The sequence below is a fragment of the Mandrillus leucophaeus genome, unplaced genomic scaffold (assembly GCF_000951045.1).
Source record: "Mandrillus leucophaeus isolate KB7577 unplaced genomic scaffold, Mleu.le_1.0 Scaffold630, whole genome shotgun sequence".
Classification (NCBI taxonomy): Eukaryota; Metazoa; Chordata; class Mammalia; order Primates; family Cercopithecidae; genus Mandrillus; species Mandrillus leucophaeus.
The window spans coordinates 353,757-368,517 of NW_012106809.1; the positions used below are offsets into that span (position 1 = coordinate 353,757).

Here is a 14,761-nt window from a genome sequence, read left to right on the forward strand (position 1 = left end):
ACACCCAGTGTGGTAGGTGGTAAAACACACCTCCTCTTCCTGCAGAAGCCAGTGTCCGGTGCTCTGAGGGACAACTGAGGAAGCTGCTATTGGGCACCTGCGTGGCACTTTTCTTAGAGCCTCTCACCTTGTTTTCTGAAGACTGGTTCCGATGCGTTGCTTCCAAGATGGTGATGAACTGCCGGTACTGGGGGTTGGTCCAGCGGCCAATGCCTGGTAGAAAAAGGACAGGAAACAGTGCTAGGAAAACTGGAAAGCAGAATGCCTAGGTTTTAGGAAAACAATTGGAAACGGGCAAGAGAAGGCCCTGAAAGAAGTGAAAGAAAAAGGAACTGAGGGCATAGGATGTGGAGAAATAGACCTGAGCCAACCCTCTTCCTCCAAATCCAGCAACTGGCTACAGGATGCTTCTTCTCCATAGCTTCTGCAGTTTGTGTCTCTAAAGATGATCCTTAACCTACCATCTTTCAGAATGTTCATTTTCCTCAGTCTTTAAACACTGTCACATAACCTATTATATGACACTATTAAACACTGTCTTATAATACTATTCTCCCTTGTGAAAATCAAATTTCTCTATTTTTCACTGCCACTCTTCTCCAGTGCTTGCTTTCTGCCTCTTTTCTGTATATCCTAGCCCCTTGCCGTCTGGTTTCATAGTCTCCAGCTCCTGCCCATAATTACTTCCTCACTGAATCCCTGACTCTTCCATCCTCATTCTCTTCAACTGTACCACTCAGCATTCTTCCTGTCCCTCAAGATTCTTCCTGCCTCTGCTTCCTGGGCCCATCCTTGACTCCTTCTAATTCCTGAACAGTTCCTCTCCTGCCTCCTTTCTGCTTTCCTCTCTGAAGCAGAAGCAACTCTCAGTGCTGACTCTCTCTTCTCTCTTTTCACTTACACGCCCAGTGATTGCATCCACTCTCCTTTCACTGCTGAGGCACCTCAAACCCTAACTTGTCTCCTCACTGACCTGGCAGGTGTCGTGTGCCAGGCAGGCACCATTCTACACACAGGAGACTCAGCAGGAAATGAGATACGCAGCTCCTGGCTCTCAGAGAGCTGGCATTCTGGTTGGGGTGAGGTAGAGCCAGAAGACAATAAACAAGAACATTTAAGAGAGGGATAAGTGTTACAAAGAAAATACAATAGGAATGAACTAGAACTTTATGTGTCATCACTGGTAGTCCCCCAAAACGATATGATGAGAGAATGACGTGTGCTGCAGAATGATTTGTATGGAGTGATAACATTTATGCCAAAACTGTAAAATGTGCAAAATAATACATACTGCTTATAGATAGCATATTTCATAGATTCTAAGATGTATATTTTTTAACCCTTGAAAACTCTGAAATTAGTATTCATTTTACAATTGATGGCAGCTTAGATTTGAGGAAATGAGGTATATGTTTCATAAAGGTATGTGCCAGAAAAAAACAAACAAACCCCACACCAAATGACAATTATTACTTCTGAGGAAAGAGGAAGATAGGACTGAAAGGATTCCAATGGGAACTCCAACTCTAACTGTGGTGCTTTAGTATTTTATTGACAGAAAGCATTTAAAGCAAATATCACAAAACTATATATAAAAAAAATCACAAAACTATATATCAAAAAATTTAAAAAGCCTTATATATTTTGTTCTGTGGACTTTTCTGTATTTTTCCTTTTTCCTTTTTTTGTTTTTTTTTTTTTGAGACAGAGTTTCGCTCTTGTTGCCCAGGCTGGAGTGCAATGGTGTGATCTCGGCTCACCACAACCTCCGTCTCCCTGGTTCAAGTGATTCTCCTGCCACATCCTCCCAAGTAGCTGGGATTACAAGCGCCAGCCACCACGCACAGCTACTTTTTTCTGTATTTTTTCTAAATTAAAAATAAATAAAATAAAAAATTAAGACAAAACTGAGTAGTGGGAGCTACTTTTAGACAAGGTGGTCAGGGAAGGCCTCTCTGAGGAGAGAGCCCAGCCCTGCAGAGATCAGGGGGCAGAGCACCTCAGGCAGAAGGTCCTGGACCCAACTGCAGCCATCCAGCCCTGACACCACCACCCCCATGTTCAAACATCGCCCATCACCTGATTGTCATCTTATGTACCCACTAGGGGTAGGTGATCTGTTCTGCCTCTTTATTTTTTTAAACTGCGAGATATAACATAGGTACATAAAACATATATTCAGTTTAAAAAATACAAAGCAAACATTCATGTGACTATCACCTAGGTCAACAAAGAGAACACAGTCACCTTTCAGCAGGGGTCTCCCCTATTCTGTACTTCCCCACCCCAGGTAATCACTCTCCGAACTTTTAAGAAAACCATGCCCTTGTTGTCTTTGGTGTTCTACCTCAAACACGTGCATCCCTTTCGAATTTTATATAAATGAAATCATACTGCATACATTATTTTGTGATTAGCTTCTTCTATTTAACACAACATTTCAGAAATTCATCTGCATTGCTTTTGTTTTTCTGGAGACAGAGTCTCGCTCTGTCACCCAGGCTGAAGTGTAGTGGTGCTATCTTGGCTCACTGCAACCTCTGCCTCCCAGGTTCAAGCAATTCTCATGCCTTAGCCTCCCAAGCCATTAAGACTACAGGCATGTGCCACCATGCCCAGTTAATTTTTTGTATTTTATTTTTTTCTGAGATGGAGCCTTGATCTGTTGCCCAGAATGCAGTGCAGTAGCTCAATCTTGGCTCACTGCAACCTCTGCCTCTCAGGTTCAAGCAATTCTACTGCCTCAGCCTCCCGAATAGCTGGGATTAACAGGTGCTCACCACCATAGCTGGCTAATTTTTTTTTTGTATGTTTAGCAGAGATGGGGTTCCACCATGTTGGACAGGCGGGTCTTGAACTCCTGACTTCTGGTGATCTGCCCGCCTCAGCCTACCAAACTGCTAGGATTACAGGCATGAGCCACCACACCTGGCTTCATCTGCGTTGATGAGTGTAGCTATAGTTTGTTCATTTGCATTGCTATATAGTGTTCTGTTGCATGGCTATTGCACAGAACTTTTTTTCTTTTTTTTTTTTGAGACGGAGTCTTGCTCTGTCACCCAAGATGGAGTACAGTAGTGCAATCTCGTCTCACTGCAATCTTTGCCTCCCAGGTTCAAGCTATTCTCCTGCCTCAGCCTCCTGAGTAGCTGGGATTACAGGCACATGCCACCACGCCCAGCTAATTTTTGTATTTTTAGTAGAGATGGGGTTTTACCATGTTGGTCAGGCTGGTCTCGAACTCCTGACCTCGTGATCCACCGGCCTCTGCCTCCCAAAGTACTAGGATTATAGGCGTGAGCCACCGCACCCGGCTGCACAGAACGTATTTTATCCATCCTACTATTCGGTAGCCACTGGAGTTGCTTCCAGCTTAGGATTATTACAAACAATGTTGTATGCTGTATTCCTGTACATATATATTGTTTATACATGTGGAGGAGTTTCCCTAGTGTGTATACATATATAGAATTGTTGTAGGGTATATGCATCTTTTCTAGATAATAGCAGCCAGGCATAGTGGCTCACATCTACAATCCCAGTACTTTGGGAGGCTGAGGTGGGAGGATCACTTTGAGTTCAGGAGTTTGAGACCAGCCTAAACAACATGGTGAGACCCTCTCTCTTAAAAAAAAAAAAAAAAAGCAAGCCTTGTTGTTTTCATATTTATAACCCAAGTCTTTTAAGGAAAAGATCATGCCTTAAACCATTCTCAATGATTCCCTCTCGGGGTCCATCACTAAACTGTATTTGCACAAGGTACTTACTATGTACCCAGTGACAGTGACAGATAAGATTCAAACCAGGTTTCATCTTGACCTACCTCGGAGGCAGGCCACGCCTGCCAGAAGTAGCAGCAATGTCCCAGCATAGTGAGAAAACGGCACCACTTTGGACAAACTCAAGTAACCTGGGAAGGGAGAGGGACAATGTGAGACCCTCTCCGCAGTGTTCCTCAGCTCCTCTTCCCAGTTCAGCCCCAACCTCCACCCCACACTCCCTGTTTGGAACAGCCATACCCTAAGAGGAAGAAGATGCCTGATGGAAGAGGGAAGCCAAGCCATCCTCACAGGTCCCCTCTCCTCTTTAGGGAGCTGGCTCCTCTGCCAACAACCTGCCCATTTGCTACCCCACCACCTTTGAAACCACACTGACCTTTCCTGTACAAGTAGAAGAAGGCGAAGGGAGAGGAGTAATAAGAGATGGACCAGAATACTGAAGCCTGCAGCAGAGAGACAGGGACAGGCAATCAATACACACACATACACACACACACGCCTGCCATTCCAGGCCTATACTCTGAGCAAGATGGACAACCTGAGGGATATCATATCATATTTGGTGTATGACACCATGAATACAGTAGATGCTCAATATTTGTTGAAAAGTAGTGTGTCAGTGTAATGGAGGCTGGGAAAACTAGGTACAGGTTCTATTTTCTTCCTCTGGAATTATGGAAGAATTATGTCTTCCATCTCCAGGCATAATTCCATCACATTTAAAGGCAGTCTCTCTGTCTACTCAAGTTAATCAAGCCTTTTCAATTGGCCCTGCTCAAGACAGCCCCTGACCTGGTCCCCAAGAGATGCGCAGACGTCACCACAGGAACTGTGCCAGAACGAACAGCTGTCCCTGCAGCCAAAGAGGTTAGTTGCCAGGGAGGACAGGTCACTGGGGAACTGCAGGACTTAGCACCTGCAGATGGTCCCAAGAGTAAACATGTTTTCCTTATGGCTCAGGCTGCCCCCAGAGAAAGCAGTGCTACATACCAAAGGGGAGTGCCAAGTATGCACACTTTGAGTGTGTCTGTGTGTCTGTGTTGGAGAGGTCTGCTGCAGAGCCCAGAGCACCCCCAACCCCAGGGGTACTGTTGCTCCCAAGCTAGGGAAGGCTAAGTTCAAGAGGACAGGTGGGTCTGAAAGATGCAGAGAGTCCCAGATGCCAGGGTAGACATACCAGTGCCAGGATGCTGTCAGCATGTTTCTCCAGGGCACGGGGCTGATAGTACGTATCCTGCCAAAACAGATGGCCTCCTTAAGGACCCTGCCACTGGCAGGTCCTTTTCCTTCCCTTTCAGAAGCTCTGCTGTGTGTCCTCCGGTTCTAATCTCGTTGACTATCTTTCTTGAGACATCCCCGGCCCCCACAGAAAACCCTCTTCCTCACCCTCACTCTGAACCTAATTTCCCACCCCTGACCATGGGAACAAACACAGGGAGCTGGACTTGGAAGCAAAAGTGAAAGCAGCATTGGACGATTTTTGCTCCTTTTCCACAGTCTAGTTTAAAATGGATTGCAGGCGCGTGCATATGGGGAGAAGGGTTAGTTTGAGAAGAAAGACACCAAGACAATCTAAGAGGGAAAGAAAAGCATCAGAAATAAGAGTAGTTGACTAAGAAGAGAATGTGGGTAGGAGCGGGCAGTTTGTAGGAGACAGTAACACAATGTGAGACAACTGATAAAAAGGAAGATAATATTTAGAACAGCCTACCACCACCCGCCCGCTCTCCAGAATACAATGACTCGGGTCTCCAGGCTAGGTTGGGCGGGGGTTGAGGGGAGGACCTACGGATACTGGATCTGTAAAAGTCATTCTGAAATTCAAGGCGAGGGTAAAGGGAAGATAAAAACGGAGCCGAGGGAGGCACGAAGAGGCATTGCGAAAGAGGAAATTGGGAGTTCGACGGCAAAATTCAACGGCTCCCCAGTCCGCGCAGGGTCTCTTTCCCGGGACTTAAGACTCAACTAGGACTGGCACGAACCACGACAGACAGGGTGGGGGGACGCGGAGAGGAAAGAGCAAGGAGTGGCAGTCGGAATGAGAAAGCGGTAAAGAGCGAAAAAGAAAGGAGGCGGCCAGTCCGTAGGCGTGACTTTAACTCAGGAAGCACACAGAGCGCAGACTTTGCGGATGACTGGTTTGACAAGCAGGCTCCCCTTATTTCCCATTATGGGCAGTTCTGAGGAGCAAAGGCCGTAAAGGGTTTGGACTGTACCACGTTCCTCGGCGGGGAGGAACTCGACTCACCCAGGAGCTGGAATGGGGGGCAGTGACTGCCGTTGGCGTTTCAGGGACGCTGGCCGGGGCCCTTTCAGAGTCCCTCTCCCGGTAGATTTTGTACAGCCGGGGGCCTAGGACGCAGCTCAGCAGCTTCGCCATGGCCCTGGCTTGGGCCGCTGCTCTTCCAGCAGCAGGTCCCCCTGCCGGCCCCGCCCTCCCTGCCTCTGAGGTGTTGTGTGCCCTTGACGTCAGCCCGTACCGGCTCCGCCTCCGGGCGAGTTGCGACATTTTCAGTGCTTCCCGAGAAGAGTTTCGCGCAGTTTGGGGCTACGGGTGCAGCAGTGGTCCGAAACTAGTGGAAGATTTAGGAACGCGGAGAATCAGAAAATTACCAGGCATAGCTCAGTAATTTTTTTCTGTCTCATTATTGGCAGACTCTAGAGCGACAGCGGAAACGAGGGGTGAGATTAGGAGTACTTGATAAGAGTAACAGAAAAGATAAGGTGTCTAGGAATATATCTAGTACAAGAAATGCAAGATGCTATGAAGAAGACTATAAAAAGTTACTGAAAAGGCAAACTGGCCCGGCCCAGCGCGGTGGCTCACGCCTGTAATCCCAGCACTTTGGGAGGCCGAGGCGGGCGGATCACTTGAGGCCAGGAGTTCAAGACCAGCCTGGCCAACATGGTGAAACCCCGTCTCTACTAAAAATACAAAAATTAGCCTGGCGTGGGTGGCGCGCACCTGTAATCCCAGCTACTCTGGAGGCCGAGGCACCAGAATTGCTTCAACCTGGGAGGCAGAGGTTGCAGTGAGCCAAGATCTTGCCCCTGCACTCCAGCCTTGGTGACAGAGCAAGACTGTGTCTCTAAATAAATAAATAAAGGTAAACTAGCCCAACGCAGTGGCTCACACCTGTAATTCCAACACTTTGGGTGGCCAAGGGATGATTGCTTGTGTCCAGGAGTTCCATACCATGGCTCACGCCTGTAATTCCAACATTTTGGGTGACTGAGAGAGGATTGCTTGCGACCAGGAGTTCCAGGCCAGCCCAGGCAACATAGTGAGACCCCATCTCTACACAAAATACCTAGGAAAAAAAAAAGACCTAGCAGGGTGTGTTGGTGCGCACCTGTAGTCCCAGCTACTTGGGAGGCCAAGGTGGGAGGGTCGCTTGAGCCCAGGAGTTCAAGATTGCTCCATGCACTCCAACCTGGATGACAGAGCCTGGCCTCAAAATAATAACAATAATAAGTGAAAAATAAAAAAAGAAAGAGGTAAACAAAAAGCTTTTCAATAAATGGAAAGCTACACCATGGTCCTGGATATGAAAATTCAGCACGGTGAGATATGGGGAATATTTGTAAAAAGAAAATAAGTGAATCATTACTTTTATGCATGAAATGAATCTTAAAACCGTGATGCTGAGTGAAAATAGAAAGCCGCAGAAGAATGTATACATGATACCAGTAATACTAGATTCAAAAACACATAAAATTTAAGCAAGTGGAGAAGAAAGAAAATTCAGAATCGTGGTGTTTTTTTGTTTTTTTTTTTTTTTGAGACGGAGTCTCGCTCTGTCGCCCAGGCTGGAGTGCAGTGGCCGGCACTGCAAGCTCCACCTCCCGGGTTTACGCCATTCTCCTGCCTCAGCCTTCCGAGTAGCTGGGACTACAGGCGCCCGCCACCTTGCCCGGCAATTTTTTTGTATTTTTAAGTAGAGACGGGGGGTTTCACCGTGTTAGCCAGGATGGTCTCGATCTCCTGACCTTGTGATCCACCCATCTCGGCCTCCCAAAGTGCTGGGATTACAGGCTTGAGCCAACACGCCTGGCCAGAATCATGGTTACACAGCATAGAGGATCTCTGACTGAAACAGAATATTCTTTTTTTCTCTTTCTTTTTTTTTTTTTTTTTCTGAGACAGGGTCTAGCTCTTTCGCCCAGACTGGAGCACAGTGGCACAATCATGGCTCACTGCCCTGATCCTCCACCTGCTGGGCTCAAACATCCTTCCACCTCAACCTCCTGAGTAGCTGGGAATACAGGCCCACGCCACCACACTCGGCTAATTTTACGAGGTCTCACCATGTTGCCCAGGCTGATCTCAAACTCCTGGGCTCAAGCAATCCTTCTGCATTAGCCTCACAGAGTGCTGGGATTACAGGCGTGAGCCACTGTGCCTGGCCTGGAATATTCTATTTCTTTTCTTTTTTTTTTTTTTTTTTTTGAGACCAAGTTCCGCTCTTATTGCCCAGGCTGGAGTGCAATGGCCCGATCTTGGCTTACGACAATCTCCGCCTCTGGGGTTCAAGTGATTCTCCTGCCTCAGCCTCCCAAGTAGCTGGGATTACAGGCATGTGCCACCATGCCCTGCTAATTTTTTTATTTTTAGTAGAGAGGGGGTTTCTCCATGTTGGTAGAGAGGGGGTTTCTCCATGTTGGTCAGGCTAGTCTTGAACTCCCGACCTCAGGTGATCCGCCTGCCTCAGCCTCCTAAAGTGCTAGGATTACAGACGTGAGCCACCAAGTCCGGCCTGGAATAGTCTATTTATTTCTGGGTTTTTTTTTTTTGGAGACGAAGTCTCGCTCTGTCGCCAGGCTGGAGTATAGTGGCATAATCTCTGCTCACTGCAACCTCTGCCTCCTGAGTTCAGTCGATTCTCCTGCCTCAGTCTCCTGAGTAGCTGGGACTACAGGCATCCGCCACCACGCCCAGCTAATTTTTGTATTTTTAGCAGAGATGGGGTTTCACCATGTTGGCCTGGATAGTCTCGATCTCTTGACCTCGTGATCGGCCTACCTCAGCCTCCTAAAGTGCTGGGATTACAGGCATGAGCCACCGTGTCTGGCCTTTATTTTTAGAGTTGGGGTCTTGCTCTGTTGCCCAACCTCAAACTTCTGGCTTCAATCGACCCACCCACCTTGGCCTCCAAAAATATTAGGATTATAGACATGAGCCACCATGCCTGGCCAGGCTTCTTTTCCTCTCATTATGCTGTGAGATTCAACCTTGTTGCAATCACTGGGTTTGTTCATTCTCATTGCTGTCCAGTGTTCTACTGTGTTAATATACCACCATTTATCCATAATATAGTTATACTTCATATAGTTTTTGGTATGTATGGAATATTTCATCAAAATAATTTTTTAAAATAAATAAATGACACATTAAAACTATAATAACTGCATGAAGATCTGCCTTAGGAGTTTTTGCCATTCAGAAGGATGAATCAGCCCGTTATCCTTCTCCTTGAGTAATAACTTAATACACTCATCAGGGGTTCAGGAGAGGTCTGGGGTATGCCAGACAGCCACAGGGAAAGTCATTCCCAATCATTTACGGGACACTGACTGGATACACAGTCTTGTGCTGGGTTCTGTGGAGGACCAATGTGAAAACTCAGTTTCTCCAGTCATAGCTGACATTTCTTTTTTTCTTCTTTTTCTTTTCTTTTGAGATGAAGTCTCGCTGTCTCGCTCTGTCTCCCAGGCTGGAGTGCAGTAGCACGATCTCGGCTCACTGCAACCTCTGCCTCCTGGGTTCAAGCGATTCTAGTGCCTCTCAGCCTCCTGAGTAGCTGGAATTACAGGCATATGTCACCACGCCCGGCTAATTTTTGTATTTTTTGTAGAGACAGGGTTTCACCATGTTGGCCAGGCTGGTCTTGAACTCCTGACCTCAAGTGATCCACCCAACTCATGGCTGACATTTCTTAGGAGTGAAAGAGACCTCAGAATGTACTTCCAGACTGACAGGAGCTAGACAGGCAGGACCACTTCCCTGCATGGTTTTTTGCATGGAAAGTCTTTACTTGAGTCCCTTAGCTGATGTGGAATCAGAAGAGCAAAAAGGTCATCTTCAGAGTGCCCTGGGCTGGGTCCTTTTCTCTCCAGGACAGAAAAGTGGTGGTCACTTTTTCCCTAGTAGACATGCTGCTGGACTTTATCGCCCCAGCATTCCCATCCCCTCCAGAGGCCCTTGTCACCCCAGACCAGTGAGTGTGGGCCTTTATCTGGACTCTGCTTCCTCCTTGGGAACACCAGGTCTTGGAGCAAGAGAACTTGGCAGGCTTTCCCCATGGCAGTCTTATTCCTCCTCCTGTTCCTATGTGGAACTCCCCAGGCTGCAGGTAAGGGGCAAGAGGTAGGTGATTCCTTAGCTGTTTCCAAGGTTGGGGAGGGACTGCTGCTCTTTCTCCTAGGAGCCTGGCAAAGGCATCTGACTCAAGAAGATAGAATTACCCCAACTGACCTCCTCCTGCCTCTGACACTAGGGAAGACCCAGGGGCAACGAAGATCCAGGTTATGCAGTTTCCTTTATAAAATAAGAAGAATGAGTAAATGCTTTCAGAAAAGTTGAAATGAGTAGAAGACATGTGGGCATTTGCCAACTCTTTCAGCCCTTTCCCTCTTGCCCTCAGACCCCCTCACTGTCTGGGGGAGAGACAAGGAAAACCCTTACCCTATCTTTCCACCTGTCTTATTTTTGTAGCTGTCACTTGAGAAAGGTGGTCACCAGCCAGGCCCGTGCTGGGGGACCCCAGAAGGGGAGGAAGTCAGGGTTGAAGATCAAATGGGGGATTGTTGATCTGATGGAGGTCTCTGGCCTCATACAACCTTCTTCCCACAGACAACATCCACGCCATCTATGTGGCCTTGGGGGAGGCAATGGAACTGCCATGTCCCTCACCACCCACTCTACGTGGAGACGAACACCTGTCATGGTTCCGCAGCCCTGCAGCAGGCTCCTTCACCACCCTGGTAGCCCAAGTCCGAGTGGGCAGGCCAGCCCCAGACCCTGGAAAACCAGGAAGGGAATCCAGGCTCCGACTGCTGGGGAATTATTCTTTGTGGCTGGAGGGATCCAAGGAGGAAGATGCCGGGCGGTACTGGTGCGCTGTGCTAGGTCAGCACCACAACTACCAGAACTGGAGGGTGTACGACGTCTTGGTGCTCAAAGGTGAGTGGGGGCATGCAGACCAGGGGCTACTGTGGGCCAGGAAGTCTAGGTGAAGAACTGAGGGGTCCCTCTCTCCCCCACAGGATCCCAGTTATCTGCAAGGGCTGCAGATGGATCCCCCTGCAATGTCCTCCTGTGCTCTGTGGTCCCCAGCAGACGCATGGACTCTGTGACCTGGCAGGAAGGGAAGGGTCCCGTGAAGGGCCGTGTTCAGTCCTTCTGGGGCAGTGAGGCTGCCCTGCTCTTGGTGTGTCCTGGGGAGGGGCTTTCTGAGCCCAGGAGCCGAAGACCAAGAATCATCCGCTGCCTCATGACTCACAACAAAGGGGTCAGCTTTAGCCTGGCAGGTAAACCGAGGGAGGAGACGGAAAGGGATGTTCTTTCACCTCAGCCTCCCAAGTAGCTGGAATTACAGGCGCCCACCACCATGCGCGGATAATTTTTTGGACTTTTAGTAGAGACGAGATTTCACCATTTTGGCCAGGCTGGTCTCAACCTCCTGACCTCTAGTGATCTGCCCACCTCGGTCTCCCAAAGTACTGAGATTATAGGTATGAGCCACCGCGCCTCCCCTAATTTTTAAACTTTTTTGTAGAGACAGGGTCTCACTATGTTGCCCAGTCTGGTCTCAAACTACTAGCCTCAAATGATCTTCCTATCTTGGTCTCCCAAAGTGCTGGGGTTACAGGCATGAACCACCGCACCTGGCTATTTTTTCTTGAAAGGGTGAATTACTATAAAGGGTGTGAGGGGAAAGTGTGGTTATGGCTGGTGGTCTGCTCTGTAGTTGGCTGCCCATGTGTGAGCAGGGGGCATTGCCATTCTCTATTATTTTATTTTGTTTTGTTTATTATTATTATTATTAGGCCAGGCGTGGTGGCTCAAGCCTGTAATCCCAACACTTTGGGAGGCTGAAGTAGGCGGATCACTTGAGGTTGGGAGTTCGAGACCAGCCTGACCAAAATGGAGAAACTCTGTCTCTACTAAGAATACAAGATTAGCCAGGTATGGTGACACATGCCTGTAACCCCAGCTACTCGGGAGGCTGAGGCAGGAGAATCACTTGAACCTGGGAGGTGGAGGGTGCAGTGAGCCAAGATCACGCCATTGCACTCCAGCCTGGGCAACAAGAGCAAAACTCTATCTTAAAAAAAAAAATTGTATTTTTAGTAGAGACGGGGTTTCACCATGTTGGCCAGGATGGTCTTGATCTCTTGACCTCATGATCTGCCCACCTTGGTCTCCCAAAGTATTAGGATTACAGGTGTCAGCCACCATGCCTGGCTTTTTTTTTTTTTTTTTTTTGAGATGGAGTCTTGTTCTGTTGCCCAGGCTGGAATGCAGTGGCACGATCTTGGCTCACTGCAACCTCTGCCTGCTGAGTTCAAGCTGTTCTCCCATCTCAGCCTCCTGAGTAGCTGGGACTACAGGTGCCTGCCACCATGCCCAGCTAACTTGTGTGTGTGTGTGTGTGTGCGTGTGTGTGTGTATTTTGAGACTGAGTCTCTCTCTGTCGCCAGGCTGGAGTGGAATGGCACAATTCCAGCTCACTGCAACCTCTGACTCCCTGGTTCAAGTGATTCTCCTGCCTCAGCCTCCCAAGTAGCTAAGATTACAGGCATACGCCACCACGTCCAGCTAATTTTTGTATTCTTAGTAGAGCCAGGGTTTCACCATGTTGGCCAGGATGATCTTGATCTGACATGTGATCCGCCCGCCTCGGCCTCCCAAAGTGCTGGGATTACAGGCATGAGCCACAGCGCCTGGTCTCTTTTTTGTGTTTTTAGTAGAGATGGAGTTTCACCATGTTGGTCAGGCTAGTCTCGACCTCCTGACCTCAGGTGATCCACCCATCTCGGCCTCCCAAAGTGCTGGGATTACAGGTGTGAGCCACTGTGCGTGGCCCCAATTTTTATATTTTTAGTAGAGATGGGGTTTCATCATGTTGACCAGGCTGGTCTTGAACTCCTGACCTCAAGTGGTCTGCTTGCCTTGGCCTCCTAAAGTGCTGGGATTACAGGTGTGAGCCACTGTGACTGGCCGCCATTCTCTATTTATGGGTCAGGGTGAGAGGCCTGGAAAGGGGCAGAGTAGGGTGGAGGATATTGAGGGCAGGGAAACTTACAAAGTCTTCTGTTGGAAGAGCCCACCAGACTGTGGAGGGGAGGACTCTCTTTGGGGCACAGGGACAGGCCCCCTCACTGCCTCCTTCCCATCCCTCTGGTCTGGCTCTTACTACAGCCTCCATGGATGCTTCTCCTGCCTTCTGTGCCCCTTCCGTGGACTGGGACATGTCTTGGATTCTGATGCTGCTGCTCACAATGGGCCAGGGAGTCATCATCCTGGCCCTCAGCATTGTGCTCTGGAGGCAGAGGGTCCGTGGGGCTCCAGTCAGAGGTGAGTCCCTCCCTCCCGGGGGGAAGAAGAGGGCACATGGGTGGGAGGCAAAGGGCTAGGCTCGCACCCTGCCTCTGTACCCCACCTCCTCTAGGGGAGGGGGCAAGGAACACAGCTCTAAGTTGTCTGCTGACTTCTCTTCTGTATCCCTAATGGCTCCTTCTCCCCAGCTGCCTCGATTCCTCAGTTCAAACCCGAAATCCAGGTCTATGAGAACATCCATTTGGCCCGTCTCGGGTGAGGAACAGCTAGGGAACAGAGGCTTAAATCCCGGAGGGGACTGGGGATGGGAGAGGAAACACGGGTTGGGTTGGGGAGGAGCCCTTGTTCCTGAGGACGTGAAAAGTAGAGGTATCCTTAATCCGTCTCTCTGGAAAACCCCACAGCCCACCTGCCCACAAGACCAGGTGATTTTGGTGACATCTGCTGGGAAGTGTGACCTGCTGTTTCGCTGGCCATCTAGCACCTGGAGTATTCCTCGACAACCTTGGCAAGGGGGGCGGGACTGCGAGTTCGACTTCACCGTCCAGCTGGCGTCCAGCAGCCACCAAGCTGTGTATGGGGAGGGTGGGGGACTGAAGGAAAGGAGGAGCATTATTTTGTGATGTCACCTACAAAAAGGTTTGGTCTCCTGTCTTGTAGCAGCCAGTGGAGGGATGGCCCTGAGCCCATAGTACTGTGGGGTTGAGGGGAGCCTGAGGTTGCTGGTGGGGGCAAGGAGGATGGGTGTGAGCAGGGAGGAGACAGGAATCTGGAGACTTGAGCAATGGTGGGGAATCCATCGCAGCAGAGCTGAAGGACAAATGGGGAAAACTGGGGAGAGAGAAGGGAAGAAACTCAAGTCAGAGAAAGTGGAAAGAGATAGAGAAAGAAAAAAATAGAAGCACCAAGTGGGAGGACGGAGTGACAGAGAAAATGGAAAGACTCAACCCATCTCTAAATTAAGCCAGACCCCCACTACCCAGTGTGTCATCCTCACAAAGAGGAGAGGGAACAAGCACCTTTAATCAACCCCAGACTTCCTCACATGCAAGGGGAGGGAACTGAGTAGGATAGAGATGCCTGTGCTCAGCTCCCACCCGGGGCCCCTCTTTATCCTTCCTTATCCTAGGCACACACTCTTCCCTGTGGCGCTCTACCCAGGCATTCAGAGCATGTGAGCAGCTATCGCCACTCTGGCACTTCCTCCCTGCTGCCCTGGGGTCACACCCTATATTCCGGGGGCAGAGGGAGTGTCTACTCTGGCTGGCAGGCCCAGTGGGGGTGTATAATTTATTGGGCCGGGGCCATGCTGGGATGTTTGTGAGTCTGGGCTGGTGAAGTGACGGAGGGTATTGATGCTCCCAACTTGGCCATTCCTCAGTCTCAGGCAGAAATGAGCTGAGCTCCAGCCACACCCTCA

At 49.2% G+C, this 14,761-nt stretch overlaps 2 protein-coding genes across 2 annotated transcripts in view; one reads left to right on the forward strand and one right to left on the reverse strand.

Moving 5' to 3' along the window:
• Positions 1–6,316, reverse strand: part of ABHD16A (abhydrolase domain containing 16A) — a 15,940-nt gene extending 9,624 nt beyond the window's left edge. Inside the window, exons 1-5 of the mRNA XM_012000505.1 lie at positions 6,028–6,316; positions 4,957–5,013; positions 4,156–4,222; positions 3,824–3,910; positions 128–213 (exon numbers count right to left, since the gene is read on the reverse strand). Coding sequence (XP_011855895.1) covers positions 128–213; positions 3,824–3,910; positions 4,156–4,222; positions 4,957–5,013; positions 6,028–6,288 — 558 coding nt within the window. The 5' untranslated portion in view covers positions 6,289–6,316. The remainder of the gene's footprint in view (positions 1–127; positions 214–3,823; positions 3,911–4,155; positions 4,223–4,956; positions 5,014–6,027) is intronic.
• Positions 6,317–10,042: 3,726 nt separating this feature from the next.
• LY6G6F (lymphocyte antigen 6 complex, locus G6F) lies at positions 10,043–13,858 on the forward strand. The gene is made up of 6 exons (XM_012000510.1): positions 10,043–10,132; positions 10,633–10,962; positions 11,046–11,309; positions 13,204–13,359; positions 13,530–13,596; positions 13,746–13,858. Exons 1-6 carry the CDS (start codon positions 10,081–10,083, stop codon positions 13,768–13,770), a joined length of 894 nt encoding a protein of 297 aa, XP_011855900.1. The 5' UTR covers positions 10,043–10,080; the 3' UTR covers positions 13,771–13,858.
• Positions 13,859–14,761: the final 903 nt, after the last annotated feature.